The sequence below is a fragment of the Ceratosolen solmsi genome, unplaced genomic scaffold (genome assembly GCF_000503995.2).
Source record: "Ceratosolen solmsi marchali unplaced genomic scaffold, CerSol_1.0 scaffold29, whole genome shotgun sequence".
Taxonomy (NCBI): domain Eukaryota; kingdom Metazoa; phylum Arthropoda; class Insecta; order Hymenoptera; family Agaonidae; genus Ceratosolen; species Ceratosolen solmsi.
In genome coordinates, this window is record NW_011948417.1 from 1,465,480 (window position 1) to 1,484,683 (window position 19,204).

General features: G+C 30.6%; 1 protein-coding gene across 1 annotated transcript; it reads left to right on the forward strand.

Moving 5' to 3' along the window:
* The first annotated feature begins 8,146 nt into the window (after positions 1-8,146).
* Positions 8,147-17,909, forward strand: sax (type I BMP receptor saxophone). The gene is made up of 8 exons (XM_011496237.1): positions 8,147-8,194; positions 12,348-12,511; positions 13,168-13,390; positions 13,808-14,082; positions 15,227-15,601; positions 16,470-16,744; positions 17,186-17,420; positions 17,762-17,909. Exons 2-8 carry the CDS (start codon positions 12,407-12,409, stop codon positions 17,897-17,899), a joined length of 1,626 nt encoding a protein of 541 aa, XP_011494539.1. The 5' UTR covers positions 8,147-8,194; positions 12,348-12,406; the 3' UTR covers positions 17,900-17,909.
* The last annotated feature ends 1,295 nt before the right edge of the window (positions 17,910-19,204 follow it).

Sequence of the window (19,204 nt, forward strand, 5' to 3'; positions counted from 1 at the left end):
AATATAGAATCGGTTCTTATCTTTGTTAAAAAGCACCGTGAAATTTTTAATGAATTAAATTAAACACGTTCTATATGAAATATTTACAGATTTGACATATTATTCATGGCTATATTTAATACATATTATTATAAAAAAGTATTGATGATATTTGAAAAAAATTGATCTATAATTACTTTAATCATTCAATCTCAAATATGTCATCGGTACATTTATATATTAACTAAATCATCTTTGACATAGATTTCTATGGTCTTTTTTATTTAAAAATTAAAGACAAATTAATATTTTATAAAGATATTTTCACTATCAAATTTATCTGACAAAGCGGTATTTTCAATAAACATAATGAGCAAAGGTCTTATTATTAGTAATACATTTTCATTAATGATATTTGAGTAGATATTAATACAGATAGCTTTGAGTGCAGAAAATCATAGTGTTTTTTTTTATTAAATTTAGCGGAAACAGTATGAAAGATATGCGAGTACATAAAAGGATGATCGGCAATATTCTCTATTCTAAAAAAATCATATGAGTATATATATATATATATATATCATAGTAATGAACGTACGAATAAAACTTACAAAGTATATTTAAAAGGAAAAATATCGTGTTATCGTTTGAAAAAAAAATTGTTTTCCTAAGTCTTTGTTGGATGTGAGTTAAGGCGGTCTTAAGTTTTTTATATTATGAAGATTATTTGAGAAAAAATAATACAATCGTTGAAGATATAACTATGGAAAATTAAAAGCTTCCGTATATCCGTGAATTCAACATTGCCATATATTATCTTACCATATACTTTTATTCGCTTTATTGAAATACGCCGTTGTATTCCTGAAAATAAAACTAAAATAACCGAAGTCTGTCAAACAATTTATTGTAAAAATTTATATTATTAACTGGCTATTAACATCACTATAATCGCGTCTAAAAAATCTATAATTACAAATATCTTATGAAAGATTACAAATATTCATAACCCCGACGAATCTCTAATTCTCAACTTTGCATACGCGCCTTTGTTTTATATTCTCGTGAATTTTTAATACAAACGAATAACACCTTTTTCTTATCTATGTGTTGTTATTCTGAATATAATCTATCTTTGATGCATATACGCTTTAATAAAAGTGAGTGTTAAAAAAAAAAATATATATATATATATATATATATATATATATAATAATAATAATAATAAAACGAATAGGAATAATAAGAAAAGGCAAGGGAATAATAGAGAGTACTAAATGTAGTCGTACGGAGACGCGAGGTTGCACTTCGAGTTCCGCGCGTTACCTCCTTGATTTCAACGCGTGCTAGCCACTACTAATACAAATACTCTATGTATATATATATATATATATATATATATATATATACGAACTCACGCACGCACTAACAAACAAACACACATAAATACATTTGAAAGAAAGAAAAAATGTATACATATAAAAATAAGCAACAACACGTAAATAAATAAACTACGGAGTATCTATAATACAAATGATATATTACAATATGAATTATAAGTGGTATATGCAGTGCTAGTTAGAAAGTGTATAAGAAACGTAATAGGCTATGGTGGTTAAACTGTATTACGTATGTCATAAACGTCACCGTCTGTGTCAATGGCTCAAAAGATATTGTTATGAGACGCGTAGTTTATCGTATTATTTTCTTGGCTGCTGCATAATCTGTTTGCCCGCGCATACATATAGATACATTTACGTGCGTAAATCCGCGCGAGATAAAAGAGAGTTTGGCAATGGTTAGTATTTATATACGTTGCACTCGAGATTCTTTCACGCGGCTCGTGCTGATAAGGAAGTATTTACGATTATTATTCAAGCATGAATAGAGCTCTACTCGAGGTCCTACTTTTACGCGAAAATTATTAAGCGTACACGGTGTACCGAACAGATTGTCTTCCGAGAACGTATGTGTGCTTACATGTGTATTCGCTTTTGTCTATGTATGTAAATGCATATTTGTTTGGTTGTCGATGCGCATCTGCAAGATCGATGCCAACATTGATAGAATTGTCGTGCTTGGAATTTTCTTTTTTTCTTATGAAATTTAAGATACGCTAGTTTATTTATTTATATATTTATTTATTTATTTATTTATTTATTTATTTATTTATTTATTTATTTATTGACTATGGTTTGGTTAAGAGGCATAATTTCTTATATATCGAAGGCTCGATTTCGTTAATTCATACTGAACGTCTTACTTTTCATTGGAAATACTTTTGCCAATGATTGCATTGATGATCCTTCTCTTCGAAGTTTTATTATATTATTTACGATGACTCCCAAACTAAATGAAAGTTATATGTAAACCATAATAATTAAATATTCTTCTTTAACATGCGAACGATATCTTTAAAACGATTAAATAAGAGCATATTGATTTTACGTTATTAACAATTAACGAGTTCATGTAATTATTGAATGTGCTGAGAAGCATTGTCGTGCGTAGTGTATTGTAAAAAGAAAATATATAATGATTTTGAAGCAAATAATGCGAGAGAAATATTCGCTCAATATTAGCATTGAAATAGATAAATATTATCAACAATTTTAACAGGCCTCTTATAATTAAAATTGCATTGATATAAGAAACTTTTTCTTTCTTCTATTTGATGAAGATTGTTTGAAATGTGCAGAAATTTATTTTAGGCAAATATATTTACATATACGATGAAGTTGATATCTACAGTACTTACAACGCTTCAACATAGAGCGTAAATTTATATTTAAATAGATTAGAATGTAGAATGTAGCTTGAAAGGTTAGAAGCTCCACATATTATATTCACGACAACCAACATACACTTAATATATTAGCGAATTTTTTGTCTTGTAAAATAGTTCAATATACTCTAAAATATTTTAATAGCTAAGAGAATAATTGTATATTAGATTAGATAATAATTTGACGATTACAAGAGATTAATTATTTAATTAATAATTAATGTAAGCAAATGGAGGCTCATATTCTTAGATAGTATTCCCAAATCGAACGATTTATAATTATTTTTCAACGAATAATTTTAATGGGATATTACTATTGCATATTGTATTATATATTGTTGTTAATATATTGTGTATATTGTTTTCTTCAACTGTAGCTCGTAAAAATAAAAGAAAAAAAAAGAAAAAAAAAACGAAATTCATCTACGCGGTTGAAAATACGTGCAGTTAATCCCGCAAAATTAACATAAAATTTTTAAATTCGTATGTCTATGGGCGCGTATATATAAAGCAAAAATAGACAATTTTAGTTTAGTTGAAAAGGAAATTTACAGCATAAACGGTAAAAACAATCATTTTATGGAATATCATTAAATCGTTAATATTTTAGCTGCACTAGCCGATCAAACTGGCGCTACGTTCATCCTTATCTCAAGTATGCATGATTTCTCTTTACGTGCAACTAGAGCCTTTCGCGAAAGAATGCGTTTCTCTAATGGAATACGAATGCACTTATTTTAAGCTCATCTAGCTTAAGATTACTCTGGAATTTCGCTAAAGAGGCGCAACAGCAGCTTGGCTATTCTCTATAATGCAAGTTTTTAATTATTTTTGCGCGCAGAGGGCTATAAAATTTTTCGAGTTTTCTCTCATTTTACCTCATGTTTATTTTCGATGAACGACAAGATGGTTTACTTCATTGCCCTATTAATTATGATACTTTAAAGAAACAATAAATCTTTATTATATGTACGTTATGCAAACGATATTTTGAATATAATGTCTTCATTAATACGTAATGTCAATAAAGTCAGTTGCACACATTATTAGAATTATCATATACATTATTAGTATTAATTGCTTTTTTGCGTACATCAACGCGCTCTACGGCCCAAAAAGTCCAATTATTATGCCGTTAATTATTAAACGTGTAATAAATTGGTTTATTAATCGAATGAAATGAAGAGCGAAGATGTTCAATCAGTTTCCCGGTTATAATAGTTGGAAAATTACATACGTACGCCACAAGATCGTAAACAGGTAGGTGCCTATGACAAATGTTAAAAAAAAAAAAAAAAAAAAAAACACGTATAACAAACAAACAAACAAATAAAAAAAAACGACATAAAAGAAAAGGAAAAAAAAAATTTATATGAATATAAGATAACTTAATGAAACTTAATAATATAACAAAAAGTTATATTGTATATCAGTTATGAAGAGACAGTTTAAGATTACAACGAATACTTGTCGAGACAAAGAAAAAAAAGGAAATAGACGTACGAGGCATACGTCGTCATTATTGTTGTTATCGCGTCGTTTTTATCGAATAGACAAATGTTGAGAAGAAAAGGATGAATAAATAACATGAAGGATGACCGTGACAAAATAAATATTGAGAATGGGAGATGTAAAAACGTACTCTTGTACAATTTCGCCTCACAAGATTATGAGAGGCAATTTTACGAGGCTTTTAAAATTTATTATCTCTACGTATACATCTACAATTGCCTCTATTAAATGCGAGTTCTATCTATCATCGTTGTTATATATTTCAACATATTCGAACGAATTTATGAACAATGGTGAAGAACTTTCGTCGTTATAAATTTGAGTTTTAAGTGTAATAAGGTCGTGTAGTGTAATAAGGGAGCGTGGGATATTGTGTATAACATAACGAGAGGGCAAGATATATAACAAATGACAAAGATAAAATTGTATGAGAGAATCTCATCGACGTAGAACCGATTTGATAGTGATATTTGCACATTATACATAAGCACATGCACCCCAATAATTAGACGATATTACGTAAGGATTATCGATCGATAGGAGGAAAAAATTGCTTAAAATTAAAAAGTTGAGAGTAATACGCTCTCGTTTTCAAAATAATTGTTTTTCCATTAAAAAGAGTTCTTATTGATTTTTAAATCTTTTTTTTTCTTTTTTTCTTTTTTTCTTTTTACAGGATAAATAAATGGCATTTCAAACGATTTCTATAAATAATTAAATAATGACGCGACGAAGCGAGCTAACAACAATTTTTCATTTTTCAGCAAATTTTTTCTCTATATGATGTGTAAGGTGAATAGTTGCCGTATTAATTCATAAATAATTTAATAAATCGCCCGAAATTAAAACGTTATAAAGATTTGCCATGGTGTATCAAGTTGCATAAATTTTCCATCACAGTCTATCCAAGAAAGTAAATGACATTTTTACAAGATAATATATTTTCCATTCGCATATTTAGTTGGAGGAAAGTATTCTTAAGGAGTCAGTGATTTAAATTTTTTGTTGATAAATACACGTAAAATCCTTCAACTGAGAAAGTATGAAAACATTTTTTACAATTTATAATATTATAAGGAGAATATTAGTTAATAATTTGCCCCGGTACATTATTGGCAATTTAAACAATGAACGAGAGCGAAGAAAAAGGCACAGGTTGATAATTAATGAAAAGTTTCTGCCAACGCAAAATGAGAAATAAACGAGCAAAAATTTTCTTATCGTCACTCTTTCGGGACTCGGAACGAATCATAAAACGTTCACATAATTTGTATTGTGAAAAATAATGTCGTTGACAAATACCTCGATACACTCCAATACGCCTTGCAATGCCGTATGCGGGACATTACCTTACCTTAGAATAACGTGCGCACTGTTGTTATTATTATTATTATTATTATTATTATTATTATTATTATTGTTATTATTCTTTTTTTTCTTGTTGTTGTTGTTGTTGTTGTTGTTGTTTTGTGTTATTATTATTATTATTATTATTATTATTATTATTATTATTGTTGTTGTTGTTGTTGTTGTTGTTGTTGTTATTGTTATTATTGTTATTATTGTGAGGGGGACGTTTTAATTAATTGAACAAGCATAGAGTGTGTTGACGTGGGAAACGTATAAGCTAGGTGATATTGAACATCCAGATTGAATTAATTCCTTGGAATAGATTATGAAAATGCTTGTTACTGCTATGGAAAAAATAAATATCCGGGACATACTATACTATACTACAATGTAAAATGTAGAGAAGCTAATGGCTTACGTACATTATTCTTCATTCGTCGATTAAAAAGAGATGTTTAAAATTCTTACGTTGGTCATTAAAAAAAAAACGAAAAAAAAAACGAAAAAAAAACGAAAAAAAAAACGAAAAAAAAAGAAAAAAAGGCAATACGATTATTAACTGTATTCGGCGTTTTTTCGATCACACTCAATGTTGCTTTCACCTTTACTATTCGACTATGTTATACACGCTGACAAGAAAGCAAGAAGAAGAAGAAGAAGAAGAAGAAAGAAAAGAAAAAAATAAATAAACGACAGCGTCTCAATTTATATTTTTGCGATATATCATACAGTTAGGGCGAAATGTTTCATTCTTAAAGTGACAATGAAAGACGATGTGCATATTGTAATATCGCAATACGGCCTTGAAACAAAACTGCAAAAGAATCGAGGGACGAGCAAATGAGAAATAAAAGAAAGAAGAAGTAGAAGAGGAAATTGAACGGCGATATTTGTGTTTTTCCGCACAGGGAGATTTTCACGGTTTGAAAGGGAATTAAAGCGAGACATGACGATAAACTCATTTCATTCATTCGTCTTGCTTGCGGCATTACGCGCACTGTCTCAGCGTCATTGTCCCGGAGCCGAAGAAACGAAGCGAAAGGAATAATATACTTTTGGCCTGCGTTTAGTATGTCCCACGGCACGATGATATACTCCAAGTGTCCTGTAGTAGGCTGCATCTGTTGAAATATGGTTAAACACACACGATGTACTCTAACCTGTAATAATAAATATATAAGTGAGTAAAGTGCTTGCGCCTAATTTATTTCAATCCCACATTATGAAGAGGACATGACCAAGAATCAATCCCGCTCCAATAGTCCAGAGTAGCAATTTCATTTTATGATTTTATCCTTACGAGACGCGCACACACACACACACACACACACACACACACACACACACACAGAGAGAGAGAGAGAGAGAGAGAGACCTTAAGAACGAATGAAAAACATTCGATTCAATTCGATTAAATTAGTAAAAAGAAATTAGTAATAAGCCGAGTGTACGGCTCCTACGCGAAAGAACTAATTGAGCGAAATTGAGGGGAAAAATGATAAAAAGTGGGGCGCGATATGGGCTTGTATCGGCAATAGAATTATGAGAAGGAAAATTTTGGTCGCGCGAGTCCTACGCTTCATTCGACCTACTCCAAAAAAAAAAAAAAAGAAAAAAAAAAATTAACAATAAGAAGTTAAAAGATTGGATCGCGAGCTTAATTCACCGAGCGTCCGGGGGGGTGGTGGTGGTGGCGGTGGTGGTGGTGGTGTTGTGTTGTGTTGTGTTGTGTTGTGTTGTGGGAGGCCGAGTACAGTCTCGAACGAGGGACAGCCAAAGTTAGTGAGTGAGTATAGTAACCCTGAAGCAGACGACTTGGCGTACGACTTGGCCAACGAGTAGTTTGAATTAGCATGTCGTGGATTCGAACGAGGGAGAAGCGGTTGTTAGGCGCTCGGCAAGCGAGTCGAGCAATAAATAGAAGGTTGCAGCGAAGGGTAGCGAGGAGCCTCGCGACGGCCCTGCTATTCGAAAATCCGGCGGATTATTCAGTCGATCGGCAGAATGCAAGGTAAAGTGCCGGGGGCAGGCGCAGCGCGTTTCATCGGCGGCCTCGAATTGCGCGCGAACGGAGGTGGCGCGTCGATCAGCCTCGGACGCAGTCTCTAGGAGGCTTGGAGCACGGAGTATGGACCATCGGTGTTGGATCCCGGGGCCCCCAGCTGTTGTAAACATGGCCGATCGGTAAAGCCGGGACTAGCGAGATTTTTTGGTGGTGAATCGCGCGATCAACGTGTCCGCCGCGGGCCGCGGGTCGATTATCGAGAGGCTTGAGGGCGACCGAAGACCGAAGCTTTCCGCCGGCGAGGAGCGCGTGTGCGCAAAATGGTGGTGAGAAAGTCGGGGACGCGTTGTTGTTGGTCGTACTGTTGGCAGCGAGCGCAGCTCTCCGATCACGAGCGACGACGTTCTTGTGCGAGAGGAATGTCCCGGCTTGGAATTAGCAAGAGGCTCATCGAATCACGGACCGGGCGACGATGCTCCCCCGTCACCGCAACCATTGCATTATGAGGGATCTCTCGGTTTTTCATGAAGATACGAGACCGCAGAGGAGTTTTCTTTGTGAAGGTAATATTTTTGGGCGCGTGGGGTGACAAGGGCCGAAATAGTGGCGAGTGCGTCCGAGCGAGGGATGGCGGTTCGGATGCGATTGGTCGGATGGGCAGGGGGGCGGCGGAGGAGGGCGGTGTACGTACCGGCGGAGGAGGAGGTGGTGGCTGGAGAGTTTCGGGTCACGGCGTTACCTTCTGTCCTTTTTGTGTTGTTTTCTTTCGGCGACCCGAGGCTCTTTCGAATTTACCGCCGCGGTTATTAATGGCGATTTGGGACAATCGTCAAATGTCTGGTTTAATAAAAATTCACGATAACCACCGAGTGAAAGAAATTTACGAGGTTAAAATTTATTTTAATGCTTAAGCTGGTTCGCGAATGAGAACTTACATTCGTCAATCAGAGCTTACATCTGGAATTTAAGCTAATTAATCAATATGATATTAATTATAAATTATATGTATGTTTTGTAAGTAATAATTATTGCTTAACTGCTCAATTTGCTATATGCGATGAGCTTATTTTGTATTTACATTAGTGCACTAGCAGCATATTTTATCAATTTGAAATACTTGAATAGCTTGAAGTTGGAATACATAAAAAAAAAAACAAAAAAAAAACAAAAAAAAAACAAAAAAAAACAAATTCTTATTTATAATGGGTATTTTATATTTTTTAAAAGTTGCTCACTATTTGTAACAAGCTATATGCGAATATGCATCGATATACATTCTTATATTAAACAAGTATTCCAAGTTTTATACTCCTGGCGTCTCATGTTTCAGTATATTTATTGCAAGAATACATAATTTTGCATCTTAGCATATATATTGTTAATTTATATATATATATATATATATATATATATATTCGTCTCATAAACAGTGTAATGGAATGAATGTATAGAAATCTAAATATCTTTATTTTGATAAAAATGTAATATAGGGAAATACTGTAATTCATATCGTACCTTACTTCAATATTTATTTAAAAATTTATAACAAAATAATCTAACATTTTCAATTAATCTTTTAAAATAGTGAACATTTTGTGAATGCAATACAATCGATAAATATAAAAGAATGAAATTGTCTTTATTAATTTTAGATTTAAAATCTTTTTGTCCTTAGGAGATTAGTTTGAGTGTTTGAGCAATATTTTGTTAATAGTTCTTTTCAATGCAAAGATTAATTATAATAGAAATATTGAAATCTAGTTATTATTAATGATCAAATAAGTATATAAGTCAATTAATATTTTCTTATAAATATAAATGGTATTATAAACTAATTGTTTACGTTGTTAATTCAGTTATGAATATAGACATTATTAATGATATAATATATATGAATTGAAATTGTTTTATAATTTAATATTTCTGACATTGCGATTGATCTTATATATATATATATATATATATTTACTTTTACTTTTGCCGTTAAATGAAATTAAGTTTAGTAATGTCTTATTTAAGTTTGCTTTTAATCGATACAATAATCATAATTGTTATTTACAATATTATTATTCTATTGTAATATAAAATTATAATACAGATGGTTAATTTTAGCGTATGTTTCGGGTACATTAAGTTATGAGATTTACATTATAATAATAGATATATTATATTAAACGTAATATCAGATAATATTTAGAAAACGTAAAATACATAAAAAAAAAAAAAAAAAACAAATTTTAGCTAAATTTAAGGCTAAATTTCAGATTTTATATATTTAAATACAAATGTTTATTATATAAAATTTATGAATGTATTTGTTTCTACACATATTTATGTACATCTTTATCGTTATATATATATATATATATATATATAAATAAATATATATATGGTTATCGGTTCTTTTTAGTAAATTTCAATGTCATAATTATCCTTAAAAATAATTGAGGTGGTAAAACTAATATTTTTTAATTATCGCCTAAATACAAGTTAAAAATACATTTTTTAAAAAATGGTAACAATAATTGTTAATTAATTTTCTTCGTCAAAAATGTCATTCAGGATATTATTATTTGAAGTTTTTTTCTATTACTTTAGATAATTCGATTATATTTCATCTGAAATTAGCGTAATTTTTTTTGGTTATGTCCACATTCAGAATCGTTTCTTAGTTCTCCTAAGAGAGGGCGCCCATTGTTCAACCATGAAATATATAGAAGATGGAGACTAGAAGTTTTGAATATTATTAATTCAGCTTTTGAAGAAGCAATATCGGTTTTCAATTTGCCTTCATATCCCTGAAATAAGAAATAATATGAAGATATGTTATAAAAATTAAATATTTATGTTTTCCAGTTAATAGTGTTTGTACGTTTTAATAGTGTCGAATTGTACGTTTAATGAGAGTAAAATCAATATCAACTTTATTATTGATAAGTATTTATTGTTGATTTATATCGATAAATATCGTTGTTAAATACTCGCCTCTTTGACGAAAATTTAGATAAATTGTAAGTTCCGTTTTAATAGACATGATTATATCCTCTTCCAACCTCTCTGCTTGACATTGAAAATCTTTTGTACCGTACCGCCTAAAGTCGTAATGGTAAAGACAGTAACAAAAGATTTACTCTCCGAGAGTTCTCCTTAAGAGAAATTGCAGTCGGTAAGTCGTCTTGTATCGGCAGACTTACAAATACTGATGATAATAATGCACTACTACCGGTATATATTTAATATAATGTAATTTTGATGCCAGGAAGTAATTAATAAATTTTTATTGCTAATCTATTCTGTAACTAAAGATTCATGGATCTCCATTCGAAAGCATCCGTGCCGTGAATATAAAGAAATTATGTCGGTATGGCGAGTGCTAAGGCCAGCGTTTTTAAATGAATGGGAGAAAAAATAAAGAGAATGCGTTTGTTGCTAACTGCAGTTAATTAAATGCAAGACAGAAAAAAACTTTGATATATATATATATATATATATAAAACAGTCTATAGATACTACATACAATTCCATATTATTTTCATTATAATCTAATGTTTTATACTTATTTAGTATTAGGAGCATCATTATCTGAATTAACATTCTAGCAGAATGTTATTTTTAAATTTGCTATATGAATAGAAATCCAATCAAAGATATTTTTTATTATCGATCGCATCTGTGTTTTCATATACAAGTTTGCCCCTCCCTCCTCCTCAACATATATTTGTGGATTACTTCTATATACAATTGTTTTAAATTTTAAACGCTATAAAAAAAAAAAAAAAAAATCAATATTTATAAATGACACTCTATATATTTTTATTGTCTATTTCAATGCTATAATATTTATCATTTAAGAATAAAATAAAATTTCACCTAATCATAATAGTTAAAGCAATAGACATATATTTACAAAAAGTTAGATATAACTATAGATTATTCATATATATGCATATATAAATTGGTATTGAGATAGTAGAGGTGCGAAGGTACATGCATTTGAAATATATGTGCACACATTTACGTGCGCCCGTGTTCGTACGTGCGCGCGCGCGCGCGCGTAGTCTTACTCTTATTTATGCAATGATGTAAATAAAGTTTTCGTATATATAATATAGTAATATCAAATACGTCGCAAAAAGTATTTCGTATTTGAGTATATGTTTATTTCATGAAATCCTATTGTTATTTTATAAGAAGAAATATGTATGTGGAACTAAAAATAGTATGAATACAAGTAAGACGTAAAATACTTTCAACGAATACGTTCACAGCAAATACGTTATCCGTTAAGCTTATTTTTTTCCAAAGGTTCGTAGATTTTTTTCCAATCATTTTGGTCAATAGCAAGAGGGCACCATTTTATAAATGGATAACAATAGCTTTAAATATTTTATTTTTCCAACGAATAATTATCATTATATATTCATTATCTACTAGTAGTATATTAAGTAAATCCGTGACGTTTTAATTCGTTCAAAAATTTAATAAATTGAAAGAAACGTTCTATAATATATGTTCGATCGAATGGAAATTCAATATAACAATATTCTATTAATTTTATCAATAAATAATTGAATTAATTGCGTACTTTTAATTATGTAGAGTAATTATTATCGAATTATTTTGGATAAATAATTAAATGCCCACGTAAAAACATTATGTAAAATTATTTTGTTTCGATATAGCGAATAATAATGAAATCTATGTTTGTTCTTTCAGGAAGGAAATCAAATATCAAGTAGAGTACATGTACTTTATGTATTTGCAAATACATTTAAATGACAAAAATAATGCAACGAAAATTAAAGTGTCACGTTTGCGACGGAGATGATTGCGATCCTTCCGTTGATCAGCCTCCGTACATTTGCGAAGATGCGTTATTGGTGGGTAAAGTTTAATGAGTTTTGTATTGCATATTTGCCATTTTCAATATCGTACATATTTAAGAAAGTAAAATATTTTGATTTATTAATATTTTTAAATAGATATTATTAAATATTTAAATATTTAAATATTTCAATATTTTAAAATAGTATTTAGAAATATATAATAATCGATAATTAGGGCAACTTTCTTAATAAACGGCTTCTATGAATTTTTATGCGTTTGTAGGAAGAAAAAAGTACAAATATCATATCAACTATGAACCAAACGTATTCCAAAATATAATTTAGTGAAATTTTGTTTTGCACAAGTTTAAATGCGTTTCTATAGACGCGTTTAATTTATTAAATTTCTTATATCAGTCTTTTGACTAATCAATTTGTTTTCAACTTGTAAAGCCTGTAGTATATATATATATATATATATATATATATATATATATTTTTAGTTTTCTTTTTACGCTCGTAGAGATCCTCTACTTCTTTCTCCATGTATTTCTTCTTTTTCTACAATGATATGTACTAAATTTTGATTTTGTTTTTATTTCAATCAGAATCTTTAATACTTAAACAGAAGGGCAGAGCATGAAAGTTATTACATAGAATCGTTTAAGTTTAAATTGAAATTGTATTAAAAATACCATTTTCAATTATAGTGCTGGAAGTCCACGGTTCGCGAAACAGATGGGAAAAAAAGAGGTCGTCGAGGGTGTATCGTGAATCGTGATCAAGTGCCGCTTATATGTAACAAACATTTACAATCGGGCAACGTGACTAACGGCAACAATCGTAACGGAGGTGGTCAATTTCATACGGAATGTTGCCAAGAGGAATTGTGCAATGGCGGGCCTTTTCCAATTTTACAAGATCGCACGACTGGTAATTCACCTTTTGCAATTCACTTTAAAGCATTAAAGTCCCGAAGGAAAATTAACTGTTGCAAAATTTTATTAATACGTCATTGTCCATTATTAGTTAACAAGTATTTTTCAGTTAATTAAATTACCTTCTATTACTTTCATATGCTTACTAATATGTGTTTGTTAATCATTTATGTTTATTTATAAAGTAGGTTGAAAGCTTAAAATATTTTAATTTTTTGTCAAATATGAAACATGAAGTGGAGAATCAATAAATAATTTAATGTGTATATGGTGTGTGCGTGTGCGTGCGTGTGCGTATGCGCATTTATTAAATTTTGGTTGAAAGCTAAGTAGATGGCAAAGATATAATAGAAATTATTATTACATTTTCCTCGACTGTTCAATTGTTTTTCCATTTTCTTTAATATTATAGATGGGACTGAAATGAAAAATGTGATAAAAGTCACTTTAGCTATATTAGGTCCAATATTAGGACTAAGCTTTATTTTTTGCGCGATATTCCTATATTATCGTAATCGAAGAACTCGACGAAACCGTTCTACGACTCCTCGTCGAAGCAAAAAGTTAATTGAATCGCGGATGGAGCCGTCGATGCTGGCGTTTTCTTCGCCGATTTCGACTGCAGGTGGTACCATGAGTTATTCCCACGAGTTTCGGGCAACAGCAGCTGGTGACAGTACACTCAAGGTGATTATAAATTATAAATTTATTACTATTTATTGTAAAATTAAAGAGGATTTTAATTCGACAAATGATGGGCATTTCCAATGTCGTTTCTTCCTTACCTGGAATTATCATATTGAATTTTTGAATTTTTGAATTTTTGAATTTTTGAATTTTTGAATTTTTGAATTTTTGAATTTTCGAATTTTCGAATTTTCGAATTCTTTTACATACGAACTTTTTTAAACTAAAACAATATATTCAGGATATGAGACTCGATCAATCATATTTATTTAATATTAATATAAAAATAGGCTTATTAATTAAAAATATATTCCAATTTCAATAGCCGATATAAATCATTGTTAGTTTTTCCAACATTTTAATGGTCGAAATGGATGGTTAAAATGAAATTGTAAAGGATCGTAATGTCTGGTAATTAAATACTTTGATACATCAATATAAATTTACTTTACAATAACTTTTACAGATTTAGCAGTTAGGGTTAGTCGTTATATTGGCAAAAATGTTAAAATTTAAAGAAAATAAAGCTTCTATTAATTATTATAATATCATAATATAATATAATGACAAATTTTATGTATTAATAATAATTGTACTTGTATAATTATATTAATCATTTAAGAATAACAAAATGAAAAGCATTCAGGAATAAGACTAATTGATCAGACTAAGATGATCAATATTTCAAATACTTGGTACGACCATAGAATATGCCATTAAATTGTTATATTTATTGATAAGTATTTGAACATCTATATGGAATTACAAATAAACTTATATAATGGTGAAAATTATTTCAACAATGCTAATAATAATATACGAATCACATATTTTAAGAAGATTTATACATTTATACATTAATTTATTCATATAATTCACTCTGATTATAGTTTTTTTTTTTTTTTTTTTTTTTTTTTTTTTTTTAGCTTTATATCAATAATAAAATATAAAGATGTAGAAGATATTCGAGTAATAATTGTATTTATTTGAATTTATGTAGAAATAAGTCTCAACTCCTTCGACTCTGTCAGCAGTCGCTATGATTTTTTTCAAAATTTGCAATTTACGTAAGCCAATAAAATGTGGTAAGCTTGTTCGAGCTATAAAACATATAATTTATATATATTTTCTCTCTTCGTTATAGGAGTACTTGGAGGGGCAGAGCTTAACAAGTGGTTCTGGTTCCGGACTGCCATTGCTAGTCCAGCGCACTTTGGCGAAACAAGTAGCTCTTGCCGAGTGCTTGAGTAATGGCGGCGGGGGTGTTGGTGGTAGTTTTGGTCGCGAGGTCTGGCGAGGCATTTGGCACGGTGAGAACGTTGCCGTAAAAATATATTTTTCACGTGACGAGGTTATGTGGGCCCGAGAAACGGAAGTTTACTCGCAACTTTTACCGTCGCGACACGACAATATTCTCGGATACGTCGGCAGTGATATGACAAGCCGTGCAAGTTGTACGCAGCTTTGGCTGGTCACGCATTATCATCCTTTGGGGTCGCTTTACAATTACCTCATTCAGGTGAGTTTCCTTTTTCTTTTTATTATTTTTCAACATTGCAATGATTTTACTGATAGGATTTTAATTAGTTCGCGTACTCGTCCTTTACGAGCAGCGATATTTTTACTTCTAAATATCGGTTTCGGATATAAATTTAATTTTTAAATGTCACCACGCAGTTACTGTTATTGAACAAGTTATCTTTCTTTTAAGTATGCCTAGGTGCTAAAAAAAATATCGAACCATCAAACAACCCAAGCGTATAAATTACAATATTTTAATTAGAAATTTGAAGTTTTATACTCTTCTTTATTACTATTATTATTATTATTATTATTATTATTATTATTATTATTATTATTATTATTATTATTATTATTATGCAAGCATCATTAAAAAGATTTTAAATGTTACACCCGATTACTGTAATGTGCCATAAATATACATATAACAAAAGTATAAATATTATTTATGTGTCGTTATTACAGTCTTCTGTGTAACGCGTAAAATGCTCTTAGTCTCTCAAACATTTAAAAACACAAATTTTATAATATGCAGTCGATACGTATTTACGCTATTAATTTATTTTAATTAACGTTAAAATCTAAATGCTCATTAATCCATATAGATTATAAATATAAAGGAACTTTGTGTTGGAACGTACCGTAAACGTCACTTACGACGATGAAATCAACATTCCTTTGTACTTTCAGTATTAAATATTAATTTAGAAGCTTTACGATACAGAGGCCCATATGTGTGCCTGCGCGCGCGTACGGCTTATCGTGTGTTGTGTAAGCGATTTAGAATGAAAATAGCGACTTATCAGTAGCGTTCGATGCACTTTCAATCCCATGTTGTTCATTATCTAATCATATTGAATATCTAGCTTCCCCATCCGTTGAATCACCATCAAATGTTCAACATCTGCCTGAGTATCGCCAATGGATTATTGTACCTGCACACGGAGATCCACGGCACTCGGGGTAAACCGGCGATGGCGCATCGCAATCTCAAGTCCAAGAACATACTTGTGAAAACGAACGGAGCTTGCGTCATCGCTGACTTGGCGCACGCGGTCACGCAAGATAGACTTGGTGCCGATAAGATGGACCTCAAACAAGGCTCAAAGCGCTACATGAGCCCTGAGCTGCTCGAGCAGACGTAAATATTACAATTACACCAGGTTGATTGGGGAGGGGGGGGTTTGATAATTATCAGTTGCCTGATTCTCGTCGCATCGTGTTGCTTTACAACTTAAATATACGCGACTCGCTCGATGCTCGAACTTTTATTGTTCTCGTAATGACGCTAAATTTTGTCATTACAAGCGCTTCCTGATAAATATTGAAAACGAAGCTGTTAAATGCAGTATTCGGTGATCTGATTTATAACTATTTTGACTTCGATAAAAATACTTCATTTTCCTTCGACATCATTCTAGATAATCGAGATATTTTTCTAACTTACGAATAATCGATATTATTTCAATAATGTTCTTTTTATTTAAGAGATCATATTTGAATGCTTATGGTTTGAAAATAGTCAAATGCTTGAGCACAACGATGGTCAAAAATTAAAAAAGTGAATATCTCGTTTTTTCAGTTTCGATCCCCAATGTCTCGAGGGTTTTCGGCGCGCCGACATATATAGCTTGGGATTGGTTTTCTGGGAGGTGTGTCGTAGATGTATTAGTAATGGTGTTGCCTTGGACTATGCAGCACCGTATTCCGAGTGGCTTGTAAGTGGCAATCAGGAGCCAACGTTAGAGGAGATGCGTAAATTAGTCGTGGCTGATCAACGCAGACCACCGATACCGAACCGCTGGCACTCGGATCCGGTAAGCCAATTAATTTGCACAATAAGCAAAATGAAGCGTCGATTAATGTTTCTATCGACGTTTAATTGTAATTGATAGTAGATAATCGTTAGCTCGAAGATAAGGACAATAGTCTGTTTGAAATTTAACGTTTTCACCCCGTGCAGAATATTCGACAATTATTTTCCTACATCTTATTACAATTTTTAACACTTGCCACCATTGGCACTCGAAACAAAAAAACTTTCTTACTGCATCCGCCTGAATAATAATGCCAACGAATTTTAGTCGAGGATGCTGCTTGTTTGCTTATCAATGCATCTCTTCGTACATTTGCAAATAATTGTATTTCTGTCTTTCAGACATTAGCGGGAATGGGCGCCATGATGAAAGAATGTTGGCACACTAAAGCTGCAGCTCGCCTTCCAATACTCCGTGTGAAAAAAACACTTGTCAAATTAGCGTCAAATAATCCTGACGTTGACTTACCTTTGGATTAAGCGACAATTCTGACACGATTATAATAAAGTAACGAAAGTACGAAAGTCATTTTATATTTTATATTTTTTAAGAAAAGTAATTGCTTAATTACTGTATTTGATGCAACAATCGGACAGAGATTATATGAACTGTAATATGACGATAATAATTCTTAGAACAATAATAAGGAATGAAAATCACTAGGATCCCCAGACGTCAAGTTAAAATGATTAACTGTAAAATTAAGATTTACAATACATTTATTTTAAAAAATAGTTCATTATGACTCATCATTATAAATTTTAACAGGATGATAAATAAGAAAATTTACACCATAGAGTTTGCCTTTTCTTGCTAATTAAACAATTTATTTTAGTTTTTTCTTGCTTTTTTTTTTATTCTTTCAAGATGCACTATTCATTGGTTTACTTCTATATCTAAAATTACTTCTACGAAACGAAAGCACTCCGTTGATAAATTCATAAAAATATAGGATGCTCCTTTCTTTGGATTAGTTTATGAATTTTTAATTTTTTATATGAAAGCGGTTTTCGATAACTATCTTTAATAAATTAAATATGCAAGGCAAATTTAATATTTAGATAGTTGCTCATTGTATCATGTATTTTAAACAAACTTTAAGACTCTTATCGTCATTTTGAAGTTCAATTTTTTATTGTTGTCATTGATAATTAAAAAAATTGGTCTCAAATTTAGTTTTAAATTACGAAATAAATGTTTTATCCATAGCGTAGTAATAATAGTTTTTTGTATTTTTTTATTTTTTTTTTTTTAAATATAGTACTTATGTCTTTTAATTCTTTGTTAATTCAAAATCCAAATACTTATTAATTAATTATTTCTCAGATCTCAGATTTGCGTAAGTTTTTTTTTTATCAAATGTTTGAATTCAGATTTTTAGTTTTTTTTTTTTTTTTTTTTTTTTTTTTAATATTGTTTATATTTAAAAACATTAATTCAAGAACAATTGTTCTTGACCTTTTTATTACAGTTTATTGAGATATTAAAATTAGGTAACTTCCTGATCATTTATGAGGATGTGTAAGGAATGCTCATGCATTAGACCATAGCTATTATTGCCTATTCGATAAGAGTTTGAATTTAATTACTCATAATATTCATAAAATTATCCCCATTCATTGTTAGTTCCTGACAAACGTTCGTTTTCTTTGTTTGTCTAGTGCGTCAGAATAGTGAAAATTTCTTCAGATGTCGATAAATTATTTTATGAAAGATAACATATTTTTCTGCTTCAAGAATTAATTTTTTTTTTCTTCGTCAATCGCTACCGTATCAAATATTGT

Bases quoted from the DNA above. Each gene is read 5' to 3' on its own strand.
- sax (XM_011496237.1), top strand. From the start codon at position 12,407: ATGACAAAAATAATGCAACGAAAATTAAAGTGTCACGTTTGCGACGGA. The intron at 14,083-15,226 runs GTGATTATAAAT...TCTTCGTTATAG, and splicing joins CTGGTGACAGTACACTCAAG to GAGTACTTGGAGGGGCAGAG. The intron at 15,602-16,469 runs GTGAGTTTCCTT...TTGAATATCTAG, and splicing joins TTTACAATTACCTCATTCAG to CTTCCCCATCCGTTGAATCA.